This window comes from Leopardus geoffroyi, chromosome B4, assembly GCF_018350155.1.
Source record: "Leopardus geoffroyi isolate Oge1 chromosome B4, O.geoffroyi_Oge1_pat1.0, whole genome shotgun sequence".
Taxonomy (NCBI): domain Eukaryota; kingdom Metazoa; phylum Chordata; class Mammalia; order Carnivora; family Felidae; genus Leopardus; species Leopardus geoffroyi.
In genome coordinates this window covers 25,830,552-25,848,618 of record NC_059341.1, presented here as the reverse complement: position 1 = coordinate 25,848,618, position 18,067 = coordinate 25,830,552, and the positions used below count along the sequence as shown (strand labels likewise).

The following is an 18,067-nucleotide window of genomic DNA, read 5'->3' as shown; positions in this document are numbered from 1 at the left end:
CAGGAATCTAGGACTTTTATTATCAATTAAAATTCCATTTGAAGGGCACCTGGGTGGCTCAGTCAGTGAAGCGTCTGACTTCGGCTCTGGTCATGATCTCACGGTTCATGAGTTCAAGCCCCACGTCGGGCTCTGTGCTGATGGCTCAGAGCCTGGACCCTGCTTCATAATCCATGTCTCCCTCCCTCTCTCTGCCCCTCTGCTGCTCACATTCTCTCTCTCTCTCTCAAAAATAAATAAACATTTAAAAAAATTCAATAAAATTCCATTCGAAGTTTTTTTTAATGCTGTCTCCTAAATCTCTGAACTCAAAGGTTATGCCAAAATTATTATACTGGTTCTGAACATTTTTAAAGTCATTTAAAAGCACTTTGTTTTGTAATCTGTGTATTTGTTAGTGATTGTTTATATAACTACACTTGTAAAGGTCATTTGACCCAACACTTCCTGGACTTCAACATTCGGTACTTGAATTTTTAGGATAAGACATCTATCATGCTCTTTGCTAAATTACAGAATAATGCTATGAAAAAAAAATAAAGTTGATATAAAATCTTTTATTTACATGACTTTAGGGGGTTTTTTAAGTTTATTTTTTGAGAGAGAGTGAGAGAGCGAGCGAGTGGAAGGGTCGGAGAGAGAGAATCCGAAGCAGGCTCTGCACCGTCATCATGGAGCCCGATGAGGGGCTTGAACTCACTTACTGTGAGATCATGACCTGAACCAAAGTGGGATGCTTAACCAACTGAGCCACCCAGGTGCCCCTTATTTATATGACTTTGAATAATAATTCACAGACTAGGTGTTAAGAAAAGTTTCTAACTTAATGTAAATGTTTTTAAAAGAATTCTGTCATGTTGTTTATACACTTACTAAAAAATAGTCACGTTGATAATTTTCTGTACTAAATTTTACAAGTACACTTAAAACCTAGGAGATAGTGTTAAACATTGAATTTTAGGATGATGACTCAGGTAATATATATCAAATTGGCCAGTTAACTTTTTTCACAAAATAATTGCTTGTATTACTATGGGTTTAGTCTTTATTTGACTCACAGTGTATCATCATAACTAAAGTTTGCATGGAGGAAAAACTCTGAAACTATAGGGCTTCAGTCAATGTCAAGATAGAAGTCAAAAAGAAACAGAGAATCCAGGACTATTATCTTTGCATTTATGTTTCTGCTACAGCTCTAGACCCTGGCTCCATGGTAGATAAAATCAAGAGCCAGAATACTGACTTCTTCAGACTTTAAGGCTGGCATTCTCGTGCAAAACTCTATGGTAGTCATCTTTGGTGCTTGGTTATTTCCTACCCCGCACCTCTTTTTTAAAATTTCTTTTTTTAATCTTTATTTATTTTTGAAACAGAGACAGAGACAGAGACAGACAGAACGCAAGCAGGGCAGGAACACAGAGAGATGGAGGCACAGAATCTGCAGCAGGCTCCAGGCTCTGAGCTGTCAGCACAGAGCCCCATGCTGGGCTCAAATTCTCAAGCTGCGAGATCATGACCTGAGCTGAAGTCGGATGCTTAACCGACTGAGCCACTCAGGTGCCTCTGGTTATTTCCTCTCCTTAAGAATCATGGCATATCGAATACAGACTGAAAACATAGGCCTCTCAAAGAAAATAATTTGTCCCTTGAAATTAAACATTCCTGAAAAATACGAACTCTTAAAACTAGAGCGTAATTAAATCTTAGAAGCTTGAGAGAGGGACTTATCTCCTCTACTCACCTCCTATTTTTTTCGAAGAATAGTTTACCCAACAAAGACATTTGTCATGGAAGTCTGTGTTCCCTCCTTTCATCTGATGATAGGTTCTTACACAGTGGATTTACATTAGTCACGGAGAAGAGCAGACCTAGAAGTATGATAGGCTTTCTGTGACACAGCCAACTCAAAGATTATTACATGAAAGATACAGGTTAAGTGTTTTGGAAATGAGTTCAGAGCATATCTTATTGTCAAGTAACATACAGTAGTTTTCGTGATTGACGCTTGGCAGCTTGCAATTCTTGTGTCGCTATAATTTAAAGTGCTCTATATGGTTTTCTGCCAAAACCTTATTTTTTATAGTACAGCTGAATGTATATAAAGCAGTATGATATCACCTAACATTTAAAAAGAAACAGGATTTTCTTTAATCAAAATATTGTCTGTTCCCTTTTGTTGAAATTAAACTTTATAAGTTAAGAATCGTCTTCCTAACAGTTACAAACATTAATAAGTTTGACTTCAATAGCATATGACTTCTTTCTTTCTTTTTAAAATGTTTGTTTATTTTGAGAGAGAGAGAGAGAGAGAGACAGAGCATGACTGGGAAGAGGGGCAGAGAGAGAGAATATGAGAATCCCAAGCAGGCTTTGCACTGTCAGCACAGAGCCCAGTGCGGGGCTCAATCTCATGAATCATGAGACCATAACCTGAGCTGAAATCAAGAGTTGGATGCTTAACTGATACAACCACCGCAGTGCCCCATAACATATTTAAATCTGGTTTACATGGTATTCAGAAAAGGCTCTTCTTATTCAAGTAGTGTATTTTACAGGAGAATACTCCAGTATGATCTTCATTTATAGTAATTAATTTCCTTTTCTAGTTATCAAAGCATAAATACCTGAAAATTTCTCATACTGGTGATTGAATAATATGAATTTAAAATTTTTCTTTTATAAAACAGTTCTTTAGAATGCTTTAATTTTTTTTAATGTTTCTTTATTTTTGAGAGAGAGAGGGAGACAGAGCACGAGTTGGGGAGGGGCAGAGAGGGAGGGAGACAGAATCTGAAGCAGGCTCTAGGCTCTGAGCTCTCAGCACAGAGCCCGATGCGGGGCTCGAACTCAGGAGCTGTGAGATCATCACCTGAGCCGAGGTCGGATGCTTAGCCCACTGAGCCGCCAGGTGCCCCTATAGTACTCTTAAAACCCAGAAGGTATGATTTTTTGACCTTTTAAAGATTAGAATGTAAAACACAAAATGCCATATTTAGAAAATTTTTTAGCCAGTTGTGGCTGCTGTCATGTGGATACAAAAGAAAATATTTAATTGGAGCCAAAGCCAATATTTGTTTAATTGGGTAAATACTTAATATTGAATTCAAACAGGATATAACTGAGTTCATTCAAAGACAAGCATTTTGGGGATTGAAGATCACAATCAACCAACAGCACAATTTAAATGTTTTAGTTTTGTTTTTTATTTTTATTTTTGAGAGAGAGGGAGAGAGAACCCAAGCAGGCTTCACACTCAGTGTAGAACCCGACATGAGACTTGATCCCATGACCCTGGGATCATGACCTGAGCCAAAATCAAGAGTTGGATGCTCAACCGACTGAGCCACCCAGGCACCCTTGCCAACAGCACGATTTAAACACTGAGTAAGCAAATGAATTCTCTCTCCATGGTACCAGTATCTTGGAAGGCCAAAAATTTGAGAATAATATACATAACCGTACTCTACAGGTTGTTATAATACAACTTTTCAAGTTGAGTAAGCTCCTTGCTCATGGCATCTTAAACAATGCTTATTTATTATGTTCCTACATAAACTTAACTCAGAAATTAATAAGTAGATTGCTTATGTTCTTACGTTAAATTTGTATGCCTGAAACTTTGGCAAATATTTTCTCAATACTGGTGGGGTTTTAAAAAATAATGAATGTGGCTTTTTTCCCCCTAATGTTTACTGCTTTTTTGGGGGAGATGCCAGAGGTCAGAGTTTGTGTGGACAGAGGTAGAGATGAACTAAGCTGTAAATTGCATGTCTGACTGCTCATGCCTTGAGATGGTTGAGCTGACGGCCTAGTTATTGTTGCTCACTTTTCATCTCAGTAGACTGTGTTCTACTTCCATAAATGAAGATGTTGCTTCTAAAACACTATCAGGGTGTGTGCGTTTAGCCTTTCCATATGAAGGGTTCTAACGCCATACTGTTTCTTGCCTTTTGTCGTGGGGACCCAATACCATGCAGGTAAGAAAGAGTTGCTTAACAATTAGAGGTGTGGTCACTGGTCGTGGATTATTACAGACTTTTAGGGAAGATTGCATAGGGGCAGAGCGGGGCATAAGAAAGCAGCTTCTAGGATGGAGATTTAACTTTGCCCCCGTAAATGCTATCATACCTATATAGACACAGTTTCTCCTCTTGTCAAGAGTATCTGACATTGCTCTACATAGAGTAGCATCCAGCAGCGTGGAAAAGTTCCCCCTGCCCTGTTATGTTGAGCTCATCAAATGCTCTTCACGAGGGCCTTTCCACTCTGTTCTCCTTGGCCAAAACTGCTCTTTGTGACCCTGTTGGCCTCTCCTCGGTGATTTTTGTAATTCTCCCATCCAGCTCTTCAGTGTTGATGTGGAGAGTGGACTCCTGGTAATGCTGGGAAGAGTCTCCTGTACCTCTCCGGTCAGGAGACACGCACTTGGGTGGTTCAAGCTTTGGGGGAGGAGGGAGTGAGAGGCTGGTGTGCTGGGAGATGGTGGGAGTAGACAGGAAAATTAAAAGAAACTTACTTCATTTGACCTCTCCCCTGACTTGTATTTCCTAGCCTGAAGTTAGAGTAATTTAAAAAGTGATTTTGGTGTGATTAGTGTAGTATAGTAGTTAAAAACATACTCTGGAGCCAGATCGTGTGGGTCCACATCCAAGAGTGTTTTGCTTCCCTGTACCTCTGATTCCCATCTGTAACCTGGAGATAATAGCACTGGCTTCAGAGTTGTTGGAGAGTTCAGTAAGTTTATGCATTTAAAGCGCACAGAACAGTGCCTTACCATAGTTGAGAATCCTGCAGTAATCCCAAGTGTCTTCTGGGATCAGCCTTTTGTATATTTTCCTCTTTGTTCAAACTTGCTAAGTGTTAAGGAAAAGTGTTCTTTGCTTTTCCTGTTGGATGTCTATTAAGCATGATGCTTGCTTGGATATATATGCACGTGTGTACCATGCAGAAAATATCATTCTCTTCCTACATAAGAGTGTGGAGGAAATACTCTTCTGAGAATGTACAACCTTTTATTAGAATATGAAACATACCATACTCTATGTGATATGGCGATGTTTATTTTTTTGCACGTGTGTGTGTGATCCATGGCTTTTGTCATCTGATTTACACGACACTGTTTCTGTAATCGGGGTGCAACACTCAGTCCTGTTGTTCCTATCAGAAAACATGCGTGTCTGAGTTTGCAGATTGACCCATCTGAAGCACAGCTTGTGTTATTTCCACTAAGCCTAGTTGCTTGGCTTGTCCTAATCCACATTGCAAAGTTTATTATTTGTTTCCTGATAACTTGCCTTAGATGTACATAGCATTTCACAGCTACTAAGAAATGAGTGTAGATAAACTCACAACTTGGGGTGACTTATCATATGAGCCTGAATAACACGATATGCTTGTCATTTTTACTAATGCTGTTCAGATAGAACCAATGTAGTTGGAGGACCCATAGGTATTTGAAAGATAAAAATAAAATGGTGCACACTCTCTCCTAAGTGTTTCCTTTGGCCCACTCTGCTGTTTAGAGAGAGAAGTGAGCAGAGAACTGTCCTGTTCATTCTACAAGGTCTCATAGCAAAATATGCTCTCCCTTGACTCATGGTTACATTTTGCTGCTATTAAATTGCCAGTTTTTGTTTCCCACCTTTAACCGAAGGTGAGTCTCCTAAGTCAAACGCAACTCTTAAATTTCTGTCCTATTAGTAACAACTATTTTTTAGACTGTTTTTTTAAAAATACTTTTCATCACGAGGAGGACACCTTTTGGGATGAGCACTGGGTGTTGTATGGAAACCAATTTGACAATAAATTTCATATATTGAAAAAAAATAAACACAGTAGGATGCATGATCAAAAAAAATACTTTTCATCAAATAATATAGACAAAAAGAAGTAAAGGGTTCTGCCTGACTCACTTCATATTTGTAATAAGTTGATAATTGCCAGGATATTGTTAAATTTATAGGGTACCTAGACATTTTAAGGGCGTTTTAAGGGTTGTCTAAGTATGCATCCTATGTATTGAATAGATAGATTAGTTTACAGACAGAGCTGTGCTATGAAGATAATCCCCTGTTGAAGGTGTTATTTTGAAGAAAAAAAGTTTTTTCCTCATTATTTTTCCCATTTGGACACTTAATAAGCTGAATGAAGGCTTGTGCTTCTGCTTTTGGTATACACCTTCTTTTCAGACCAAGACTCCAGTGCAGTCTAAAATGTAGGTTTTCATGAATTCTATTTATTTGTTGACTAACAACTTTGAAATATTTAAAATACATTTTTTTTCCCTTTGGCTTTTCTAAGATGTGGAAACAGTTGAGTGTGGTAGGTGGATTTTTTTTTTTCCCTTAGATGCATCTTCTTCCTACTTTGTGTTTTCTGCACATTTAATCATTTGCTTTCTCATTTTCTTTGTGCTTCTCAGAGGAAATTAAAGGTACATGTATAAAAGTTTCCCTGGCGTAGTCTACTAATTTTGTTTAGTACACATCTGGGCGGATTGAATTGAACATAGCAAGTAGTTTATAAAAGATTTTGTACATCCAGACGTCCCTCTTGACATTACAGTAACTGAAAATCATGATTGGACTTTGTTTTAGAAAGCACTGCACTATTTTTGTTTCATATAGCAGAAATATAGAAAGTAATCTGCAATAGTACATTGTTTTATCCTCTGCCAATAATCTCAATGCTGTTCAAATATATCGACATCCTCACTTTAACATAAGGATGTCAGGGGCATCTTCTCAACTATTTGACGTCTGCACGAGCTGTGTTCTCAGTTCTAGAAGTACATTGATGCGAAGATTAGGGTTCTAAAGCAACAAGTGCCCCGCTACTTAAATTAAAATTTGAAGATACGCGTAACCCAGTTTTCATTTAACTCCAAGAAATAATGAGTAGCACGTTGTTTGTTTTAAACTGCTTTCCTCTGTTCATTTTTCAAAGTCAAAATCAAAATAGAAATATTCCGCCTTTAGCTCTTCCCGACACAGAATGTCTTCCCATCAAAAGAAAAGACTGTGTCTTCATTGTAAGCTTTCTCTCTAATCCAGAGAGCCGAAATAAGTTCTGTATTTTACATATTATCCAAGAGCCTGATTTACAAAAATAAGTTCACTTTGGGGATCCAGTGTGGTGATTTTTTTACCTGTGAAAAGTAGAAACATCGTAGGCAGACCTTGGAACTGCATCAGGTAACCCCTGTGGAAGGTTAAAAAACAAATCGCATGATGTTTTGAAACATGACTCGAAACTTAAATATAAAACAAAATGTTTTATGTTTAAGAGTGGCATTGTGAGGGCTGGTTGACGCTGTGCTTTACAGAATCGTTTTGAGTGATTTATTTTTTGCATCTGTGGCTGGGCTTCTCTAACTGTTCTGCTTTATTTCTCGGCTTTTGTTCTGTATGCTTTTACCCTCCATCCAGAAGATGCTGAATATGCTGGTAGCCACAGTGGAACCTATATAGGTGAGCAATTGGTCATGGAAGAGGATTTCTTTCTTTCTGTTGCTTTCTTCAAAACCACAATGTTGTTTTATCTTAAATGAGCATATCCGCCCTAGCATGCTCTGATGTTCTGGTGGGGGGGTGGGGTGGGGGGGGTAGCATGAACCTTTATGTGAAACAGGCTCAGTGGGTTGGACATAAAGGAACTCATAGTGTGCTTTCGTGGTGCTGTCCAAGAAGCTCTCCAGATGCTGTATTTTTGTAAATCATCGTATGTTTTTGGATAGAAGACGAAAACTGTGGTGAAGTCATTTTATGTAGTTAACAGCGGCTGGACTTTTCTAAATTATCTGGTTAGCTGTTAATTAGTCGAAGCTTCGAAGTAACTTCTTCCAAAGTAACTTTTTGGTTTTTGTCTTCTAATGATTTATTCTTCGCATAACACCCCTCTACATAACCATTGATTGGACAGCCCCAACTATAACTAAGCCTATGATTAAGGCGCTAATCTGTATCGGAAGGGAAAATTTTCCAGCGTGGCCACGCCAAGGGATGTTATAAGCAAAAGCCAAGGTCTCTGGAAATTGTTAAAGGCATCAGAATTCTCTTCATCTACATCTCACATCAGACCTTTCCCGCCCTTGCCTTGTAGGTAACTGACTAGTTCCCTACTTGCACTCGTGACAGGTGGCTGTGTGGAAACACAGCTTTCGAGACGACTGCTTCACCCTCCTTGATTTTAGACAATGTCTCTTGGTTATTGAAGAAATTTGCCAGATACTATATTTAGTATTTAATATATATTATCTCAAATGCTGAGAGACTGGTGGTATTTTTTCCGCTTTACTGAAGGGAAACTGAAGTTCAGAAAGTTTACGGGAAACACCTAAGGACCTACAGACAGTGAATGGTACATCCTGTTCCACATATATATCTGTGCACGTAGAATGCCTGTACTTGACCTTTGACAGCATGCTGCCCTTTAGTTTTTCATTGTACAAAACAAACCAGAAACTCCATGCCGAAATCTAGAGTATTCCCGTTTTTAGGCTAGAAAAACTAGAAGTAGATGATCAGACAGGAGTTGAAGTTTCATTCGTTCTTTACTCATTTCAGAACAGTACAGTGTGCCAAATATTCTGTATATTGGTTAATCCCTTCTCCTTACACCCTTAGAAGCTTTAACGGCTTCAGGCAGCAAGTATTTATTGCCCTGATTCTGTGGTCAGCTGAGTGGTTCTTCTGGTCTGTGTCAGCTTGCTGAATCTTTGCAGTCTGGTGGTTTGGCTGGGCTCTGGTTGGTCTGAGGGGTAGGGGGCTCACTGGGTACACTGGTTTCTGTGTCCTATAGTTGTTCATCCTCCAGGACACTAGCCCATAAAGCATCTCAGGGTTCCAGACAGCAACAGAGAAAAAAATCGCCAGTATGTATGTGAAGCCTCTGCTCACATCACATGTGCTAATGTCCGTTGGCCAAAAGGGAGATGTGAAGAGATGGGCAGACATTACTACAAGCTTCTACCTCTCTCAAAAATAGAGAGAGGTACCTGCTCTCCCTGACTTGAAGGGCATAAACCTCAATTAGATGGTAGTGTGTATCCATCCAGTGAGTGACTGTGGTATAATGCGGTATCTGATGAGAGTCACATAAAATGCTGTAATTCAAGGATTGAGGGGATGATCCCAGCAGTGAAGGACTCGGTCCCATAAGAGCTGACATTAGAATTGGGCACCAAGCGTAAGGTGGAATTATAGTTAGCAGCAGGGGATGAAGGTGGAAGGAGTAACGTGGGGAGAGGTGACTGTTGCAAAGCACCAGGCCTATTTAGATTTGGGTGACACAATGTGTGTGTTCTTTCTCTGCTGTGCTCTGGAACCCTGAGACCACAGTAAGGGCTGGCTTCCTGGACAGTGAAAAACTACAGGAAAATGAGGTCTGGATAAAATGCCACCCGATCTAGCAAGAGCTCCATTGTTATCTAGAATCACTGATAACTCTGAGAAGGTAAATCGCAAGGTGTCAAGGAATAAGAATGGATAGTGAAAGAAAGATAGCAGTTGAGTTTAAGGTCATTTTTGTAGTTGAAAGTAGAAGTATTTTAGTGGGAGAGGGAAATAGGGTCCATTCGTAGACAGAGATGATGGAGCTGATGGTAAAGACTTGAAAGTCTTGAAATCAGAAGGACTTTGGTTGAACAGAGCCCCAAAGCAGACTAGATTGGGTGGAACTGAGCCTCCAGGAGTGCTTTAGATTAAAAGAACTTGGCATTAGCAGGTGAGATAAAACATGCAGATACCCCACGCCCCTTAGTAATTTTTAGGAAAAGGCAGAGGACTTTCTGTTTCCAGGAGACCACGCTACATCACCCAATTACCGACGAAAAGAGGGCACCATCTCGGTAAAATGGGAATATCATGCATCATACAATGATTCATATCCAACTGGTAGTGCACAGTCTTTAGGCTATGTTTGGACAAATATATATTTTTGTTAGGCCCACACATTTGAGAAATTCCACGTAAAAATTTCTGACTCCTTTGACGAAACGGAAGACTTGACTACACTAGGCCTTCATCTTCTGATGACCAGCTGGAGCCGAGTTACAACTGACTCTGTAAGTGGAGCATAAGGTCTCTGGTTGAGCACAGTGCCCACCACTCACGGTCTTGCCATGCTGAGGCGGGACGTCCGCAGACGTTCTCCTAACAGCTGTGCTGGTGTTTGTGTTATACCAGTGATGCGTTCCTTGGGATCCATGTTCTCCAATGTGGCGGAAATAAATATAGCCAGATTGTGTTTAAGAAAAATGGGACACCCTGTTTCTCTGAGGACTGAGTGTGTGGTGCAAAACGCATTCATGTCGATGGAAGACAACTTAAGATTTTTCGGCCTGTCTAGCTTCTGAAGGCTTTTGAATTTGCAAGCCCTGATGACAGATTATAGCTATCCATTCCACTCAGCGACTGCTCTTAGAGAAAATAGTCCTTTCCGGTGGCAAAGGGAAAAACATGGCCAGTGTGTTTTACTATATGCTCATCATGGTGGTGTTTCCTTCTGGCCTAAATGCTTAGTCTGACGTGTGTAGCAAGAGACTGCCACAGGTTTACATGTCTTGAAGTTCATTTAGGGAGGACTGAGTTCAGGGAGTCTAGCAAGGTGCCTGAGAAGAGAAGCATACGATAAAAAGACCCTTGTTTTTAAAACGAATATGAAAGAATAGGATTCATGAACGAACTGTGTTTCTGATAAGTGTCTTCTTTTAAAGAAACACTTCAAATAAGGACCACAGATTTGAAACGTTTTCTTTTGCAGGATAAACAAGTTTGATCATAGCCTCTGGTTATTATATATGTAATTTAAATTATATATTTTTTTTATTTTTAAACTACAATTATATACATTATGTACATTATAAATAATATAACGGAACAAGTTGACTGTTATGTGGGATTCTGTTTTACCCTAAAAAGCCAGATCCTCAAGATTTTTATTTTTTTGTTAATTTTTTTCTTTATTTTTTAAAGTTTTTTTTTTTAATTCCATCTAGTTACCATACAGTGTAATATTAGTTTCAAGCATCCAGTGTAGTGATTCAACACTTCCATACATCACCCCAGTGCTCATCAGGACAAGTGCATACCTTAATCCCCGTCACCTATTTCTCCCACCTTCCCCACCCCCCCCCCACCTCTCTGATGGTGACCATCAGTTCTCTATACTTAAGAGTGGACTTTTAAAGGAGGTCTCACGAAAGTAACATGCTAACATAAATGACTGTTTTATGGTAAAAGTATTATCTGGTAAACACCTTAAAATATACTGTGAGTGTTAATGCTGTGACTTTTTATTAGTTTTTCTTTTTTTCCTCAAATAATTCTATCAATATCTTTGTCTTTTGTTAGATGAGCTCCTCGTGTGCCGTGAATATTAAGCCCTCTCTCTGTTGTGCACATTTTCTTCTGATCTTTTGGTTGGCTTTTACCGTTTTCTATTCCAAGATTCATAGCATCTAGACGTTTCAAGATCTACATAGCCAAATCTGTGAATTGTCTCCTGTCTTCTGAGTTTTCTTTTGTATTCCCCACATCAAAATTTTTGAAAATAATTTTAAATTTTGTATTTTTATTAGAGTAACATATGCATTGGGTTAAGCCCATGAAATTGCTTCATAGTCCTGTTTTGTAGGTCATATGGCTCTATTTAATGAATTGTTTGAGAAGTCAAATAGTATTTGCAAGTCTTGCAAACCCAAAACAAGTGTATCTTTCCCTTTTCCTTTCTAGGCCTACCTTTTCCCTCAAGGCACAAGCACTTTAACCCTGGTTAGCAGTTTCTTCTGGTATTTACAAAATATAACTGTATTATAGTAGTATTTCTGGATTTTCCCCTCTAATATTTATCGAATGCCTATTATGTTCTAGACTCTTCCAGGCACTGGAGTTTCAACAAAGATCAAAACAAATACCCTTTCATAGAGCTTCCATATTGGGGGTAGGTTGGGGACTGACAACTAAATCAATCGTATAATACCTTAAATGGTAATTAGTGCTATAAAGAAACAAAACAGGAATGGGATGATGGAGGAACTGGGGAAATGGGGCTTCAAATTCCTTGTTATTGTTTTTTTTTTAAGTTTATTTGAGAGCGAGAGTGAGCAGGGGAGGGACAGAGAGAGCGAGAGCGAGCGAGAGAGAGAGAGAGAGAGAGAATCTTAAGCAGGCTCTGCACTGTCAGCACAGAGCCTGACATGGGGCTCAATCTCACAAACCATGAGATCGTGACCTAAGCAGAAATCAAGAGTTGGACACTTAATTGACTGAGCCATCCAGGCACCTTGGGCTTCAACTTTCTATTAAGTGGTTAAGGAAGGCCTCTGTGTAATGGTCATGTTTGAGCAAAAAACTGAAAAGCAGCCTTGTGGGGAATGAGAATTCCAAGGAGTGAAACAAGTATGTGCAAAGGCCCTGAGACAGGACCCTGACGCATCCAAGGGTAAGTAAGGAGACCAATGAACACGGGATGGATAGGACTTGAGGTTGGCAGCATAACAGAATGGTAGTGGAGAGGAAGGGGACAGAGGGGCTCTTCGTTGTGTGTAAAATTTGAAATCCTTGAAGAGTTCTGAGCAATGACATGACCTGACACATTTTTAAGGATGACTCTGGCTGGTCTGTTGAGAAGGGACTGCAAGGGAGCAAGGGCAGAGACAGGGAGCTATGTAGGAACCCAGGCAAGAAATGATTGTGGCTGGAAACAAAATATTATCAGCGGAGGTAATCATAAGATATGAGATTTGGAATACATTCTGCAGATAAGACAGGATTTTGAGACAGGTTGGAGAATCAAGGATGAGTGTACCATTTTTGGACTTAGTAACTGCAAGGGTGGAGTCACCAGTTCCTGAGATGGGGGAGACTGTGGAGTAGAGGTTTGGGTGGGGGAAATCAAGGGTCCTCTGTGGGATATGCTGAGTTTATGATACTCAAATAGAATTGTTCAATAGGCAACTGGATAGGCAGTTTTGAGTTCCAGCTGTTGATTCAGAAGTTGTCAAAGTTAGGTAAGATTTAAAGCCATGAAGCTGGATGAGATCACCAGGGAGCAGATGTAGGCTTGGACAAGAGAAGAACCAAAAATGAAATAGAAGGATATCCAGGGATGTGATTTTTCTAGGAGCCAATAAAAGTGAAGTTGTAGGAAGGGAAGGAGTGCTCAAATAAGGTGAGGGAAGAGAATAAACCTTTGATATAGTGATGTGGGAGGTACCCGCAACCTTGATGAACAGTTGGTAGATGGTTGAGTTGCAAAGCATTTGACAAAATTCAACACCCTCTCATGATAAAAACTTAAGAATAGAAAGGAATTTCCTCAACTTGTTCAAGGGCATCTACTAACACCCAACAGCTAACAGCATGCTTAATGGTGAAAGACTGAGAACTTTCTCCCTAAGATCAGAAACTAACAAGGATGTGCATTCTGGTCTCTTCATTTACCATAGTACTGGAGGTGGAAGCCAGAGCAGTTAGACGAGGGAAAAAAATAAAAGTCCTCCAGATTGGCAAGGAAGTAGTGAAACCATCTCTATTTGAAGGATACTTTATCGTGTATGTAGAAGATCCTTTTTCTGCATCAATTGATACGATCATGTGGCTTTTTCCCTCATTCTAGTAATGTGACGTATAACACTGATTGATTTTTATATGTTGACCCCAACCTTACATTGCTAATATAAGACCCACTTGCTCATGGGATATAATCCTTCATATATGCTGCTGCATTTGGGTTGCTAGTATTTTGAGGAATAGGGATATTGGTCTATAGACTTTCTTTTTCTAGTGACTTCTTTGACTTTGGTATCAGGATAATACTGGCCTCATGTAATGGAGTGGGAAGTGTTCCCTACACTTTTTTAAAGTGTTCGTAAATTTGTTTCATTGTGTCACTTATTCTCTAAACATGTGCTAGAATTCATCTGTGAAGCCATCTGGTCCTGGGCTTTTCGTTTTGCAAAGTTTTTTGATTACTATTTAAGTCTCTTTGCTCCTTAAAGGTTTATTCAGATTTTCTATTTCTTTTTTCAGTTTGAGTAATAAATCACTAGTAATTTCTCTATTTCATCTAGAGTATCCAATTTGTTGGCATACAGCTATTGATAGTATTCCCTTAAAATCTTCTTATTTCCTCTTGGTAACAGTGTCCCCTCTTTCATTCCTAAATTTAATAATTTGTGTCTTTTTTTATTGATCTATGTATGTTAACAGTTTGTCAATTTTATTGTTTGATTTTCATTGGTTCTCTCTATTCTAAATGATATTAAAATGTAATTTATTTCTTCACTAAGAAATGGCAGTTTATTCTAAAATTTTAACATTTCCCTTCTAATCCTCTATATTATTCAGGCAACTGTGTACACACACACACACACACACACACACACACACACACACAGAGAGAGAGAGAGAGTGTGTGTGTGTGTGTGAGAGAGAGAGAGAGAGAGAGAGAGAGAGAGAGAGAGAGAGACACTAAGGAATTGGCTCACATGATTGTGGAGGCTTGGTAAGTCAAAATCTGTAGGTTAGACCAGCAGGCTGGAGACCCAGAAATGAGTTGTAGTTTGAGTCCAAAGGCCATCTGCTGGCAGAATTCCTTCTTTTTTAGGGGAGATTTTTTTTCAACTGATTAGTTGAGGCCCACCCACATTATAGAAGGTAATGTGCTTCGTTTGAAGTTCACTGATCCAAAGGTTAATCTCATCCAAAAAAACACCTTCACAGAAACATCGGAATAATGCTGGCACAAATATCTATATGGGCAGTATTGCTCAGCCAAGTTGACACATAAAATTAACCATAACATTCTCCTCCTCTATGTCTATGGTAATTATCACATTGAGGAAAAATTTACCCTTTGGAGATGTGTTATTTCCCATCAGTGTTTTTCTTACTAACAGAAGTAGTGTGAACAGTACAAGTCAGCTAGATGGTTTTGGGACATTTTGTCACTGTATCATACAAATGACCATAGTATCCTGGTGTACATCAAATCCCAACAGATACCACAACTTTCACATACACATTGAGTGCCACTAGTTTTAAAGAATATCCATGTACACAGGATGGGTCTATATCCATCCTCGGTGCATAGCACATTTATCCAGTTCTAGGAAAGCTTTGGAAAATAGGGGAGCGTCCAGAAATTTAGACTTCTCAGGAGGACTTTTCCAAGGACAATTAAGACAAATTTCTGAGACTCTGGCTTATTTTAGAACCTCACCCTTGCACCTCATCCTCCTTCACACTCTATCTCCTGAGTCTACAGAAGGAGAGGAAAAACAGAAGTGATTTACCCTGTAGACACAATACCCTCGGACCAAAAATGGAGCTACCCAGGGCCTGCTTGTAGATTCATGACAGCTGTTGATCTAAATCAGGCCAGTAGCTCAGTGAATACATCTGATTATATTCACTTTCTTTGAAGTGCATAAAATCAAGCACGTTATAGCATATATAAGTAGCCGTTAACCTCAAGACCATTACATTTTTGACATTCTGTGTCAAAAAATGATCTAATTTGACTCTTTCAAAAGAAGTAACATTATAATACTCCAAGAATTGAATGTCTGTTTGTCTAAGAATTATATTGTAAAACCATACTTAATCAGCTGTCAGTGATACAAATGTACACTGTGTGGGATGATTCTTACTGATGTGTAACATGCTGCATTGCTTAGAGGTCTGCTTATCAATAAAAGAGATTTAGCTGTTATTATTGGAAGGAAGGAAAGAGCTCACTGAGCAGGCAGTGTAAGTTGTGTTAATTGCATAAAATTTTATGGCAGTAACATGAAGATAAGTTGATAGTATGCTGTAAATATGAAGTATAAAACCTGGACCTTTTAAAGTTGAATCCCTGTAAGTCAAGGGCTGCCTGTATATAAAGATTGTCAAACCATTTATATTTATATAAATATATGAATAATTAGGAGTAACTAATTTCCTCTCACAAGCTCTTGAAAATTTCGTTTAGCTTTGGTGGATGGTGGGGAAGTTAGTGTGTGTGTGTGTGTGTGTGTGTGTGTGTGTGTGTGTGTGTGTGTGTGTGTGTTGGCTTCTATACAGCCATTGTTTCTCAATAGTACAACAGTCAGCTTTGAAGATTCTCTCCTTTTTCCTAATGTAGTACAGAATACTTTATATGAAGAATATTTTTTTACATTGGTAAGAATTACAGAATGTTTTTACTCTGGTTAATTCATTATAGAAATCGTGTTATAATCCATGCATCCTTATCATGCGTCTGTCTTCAAACATAATTTCTTGCAAATGGTTTCCTGAAAAATCATCAGTTTCTCCACTTCTGGCCTTACTGGAGTACTTCATGCATTCTTTTAAAACAAAATCAGTTTGGGGACTTCTGTAAGTTAAGACTGTTCTTTCTATTTAAAATAACTGAAGCACTTACCATAAAGTTCAATATAAACAAAACTGTACATTTGCTGTTCTTTTAAATGTTATTATTTACCTATCTCTACTTCTGTGTGTGTGTTTTTTTCTTCCTAATCCTACTTCTTATTTCTATGTGTAAGCACCATTGATTCTCAACCAGTTACACTGTCTATTTTATAAACCTAGTAAAAATTCCCATTTGCTCCATTATTAAGACATTTTATTAAAGAATGTTTTGTAGGTAAGTACAGTTATGTCTAAATATACTGCCTTAATATTCTTCCAAAAAGTAAAATTTATACAAAGAGAACATTTAGAAGCATTCTTTTAAAAAATGGTACAGGTTCTTTCTTGAACAAGAACTCTGCATAATCTCAACATGTCTGGAATACTACTTGGAAATATTTTCTCTGACAGAAAGAAACCATTCCTGCTTGGAGAATTTTAGGTTGCATAGACTCAACTTAAAAAAATATATTAAAATTTAAAATCAATTTTCTCCTCTTTTTAGGACTATATTTTTATATTTAATTTTATGTGTGCATACTGTATTTTCTCATAATTTTGAAAGCATGTAAAATAAGTAAAAACTCATTTCTTTATTAGCTGGCTGGCAGAAAATTAAATTCTCATATGGTTTCTCTTTTTTTGTGGTAATACTATGCTATGCTTTAAAAAGAAGCTGTCAGTGGTATCAGGAAAACTTTTTAAGACCGAAGTAGTTTTTTTTTTTTTTTTTTTTCCTTGGAAATTGCAAACTGGTATCTTATATTAGCTTCCATGATTTCACTAGGTACTTTGAGTTTCTATTTTTTATTTTTAGCTTGAGATGAGCTGAATTATTCAAGGGTGTTTATGGCATTTGAACATTACTTTAAGTTTTATTGAGAGCAACTTTAAACGTGTAACATTCCAGAGGTGAATTTTGTATTTGCTCAAAGGCCTTGTTCCACTTTCTATACAAAATTAGCATACGTAAAGTTGGTTAATACAACCCATGGTCATGTTCATGTGTCTTTGATGATTTTTTCTTTTTCGGACATTGTTTTAGAAGATGAGTAGAAGAAGCTGCCTACCCCAGCTTTTTCACATCTCACTTTTATAGTTTTATATTGGCGTTTCTTTTCAATTTAAACCTCCTCTCAAGATTTTTATCTGTTTATTTGTTCGTTCTTAATTATCCTTAAGTGTCTTTGGGACAATTTGATGATTGGGATACTATGGAAGTATCATTTCAGTAATATTTTTGTCTCAGGATCATGTCCACATGGTTTTTACATGTCAGTTATGATTTCTATCATTATAGCAACATTGGCATTATATTAAAAATGTTTATTTTAATGGAAATTTTCGATGTTTTGTTAGCAGGAGCCTAACATTGTGTAATAGTTTCCAGCTGCATAGTTTTTATTAATGTCTATGTGAGGTTTTTTAATCTTCTTAAAAAGTTCATTTGCATTAAAATATTTTCTTCCTTGTAACTAAGGTACCTATTGAACTATTAAATATTAGCTTTGTCAAATTAATCCAGTGTTTTAAGATACAAAAAATGATTTTCATACAATGTGTTGTAGTTCTCCCAAGTTAAAAAAAAAAGCAACAACAACACATTTTCATGTATTTAAGGAGAGAAAAAGAATTGAAGTGTTTATTTTTATCTCCTTTTAAGAAAC

The 18,067-nt window shown here is 38.0% G+C and overlaps 1 protein-coding gene across 8 annotated transcripts in view; it reads left to right on the top strand.

Annotated features, from left to right (window-relative positions):
* MPP7 (MAGUK p55 scaffold protein 7) overlaps window positions 1-18,067 on the top strand; it is a 210,276-nt gene that overhangs the window by 127,606 nt on the left and 64,603 nt on the right. For 5 of the 8 annotated variants that reach the window (XM_045465774.1, XM_045465777.1, XM_045465778.1 and 2 more), the window contains 3 exons: window positions 6,301-6,321; window positions 6,422-6,433; window positions 7,428-7,469. The exons of 2 other annotated variants lie outside the window; for them this stretch is intronic. In XM_045465774.1, coding sequence (XP_045321730.1) covers window positions 6,301-6,321; window positions 6,422-6,433; window positions 7,428-7,469 — 75 coding nt within the window. The remainder of the gene's footprint in view (window positions 1-6,300; window positions 6,322-6,421; window positions 6,434-7,427; window positions 7,470-18,067) is intronic. One more of the 8 variants, XM_045465773.1, reaches the window with a different exon arrangement.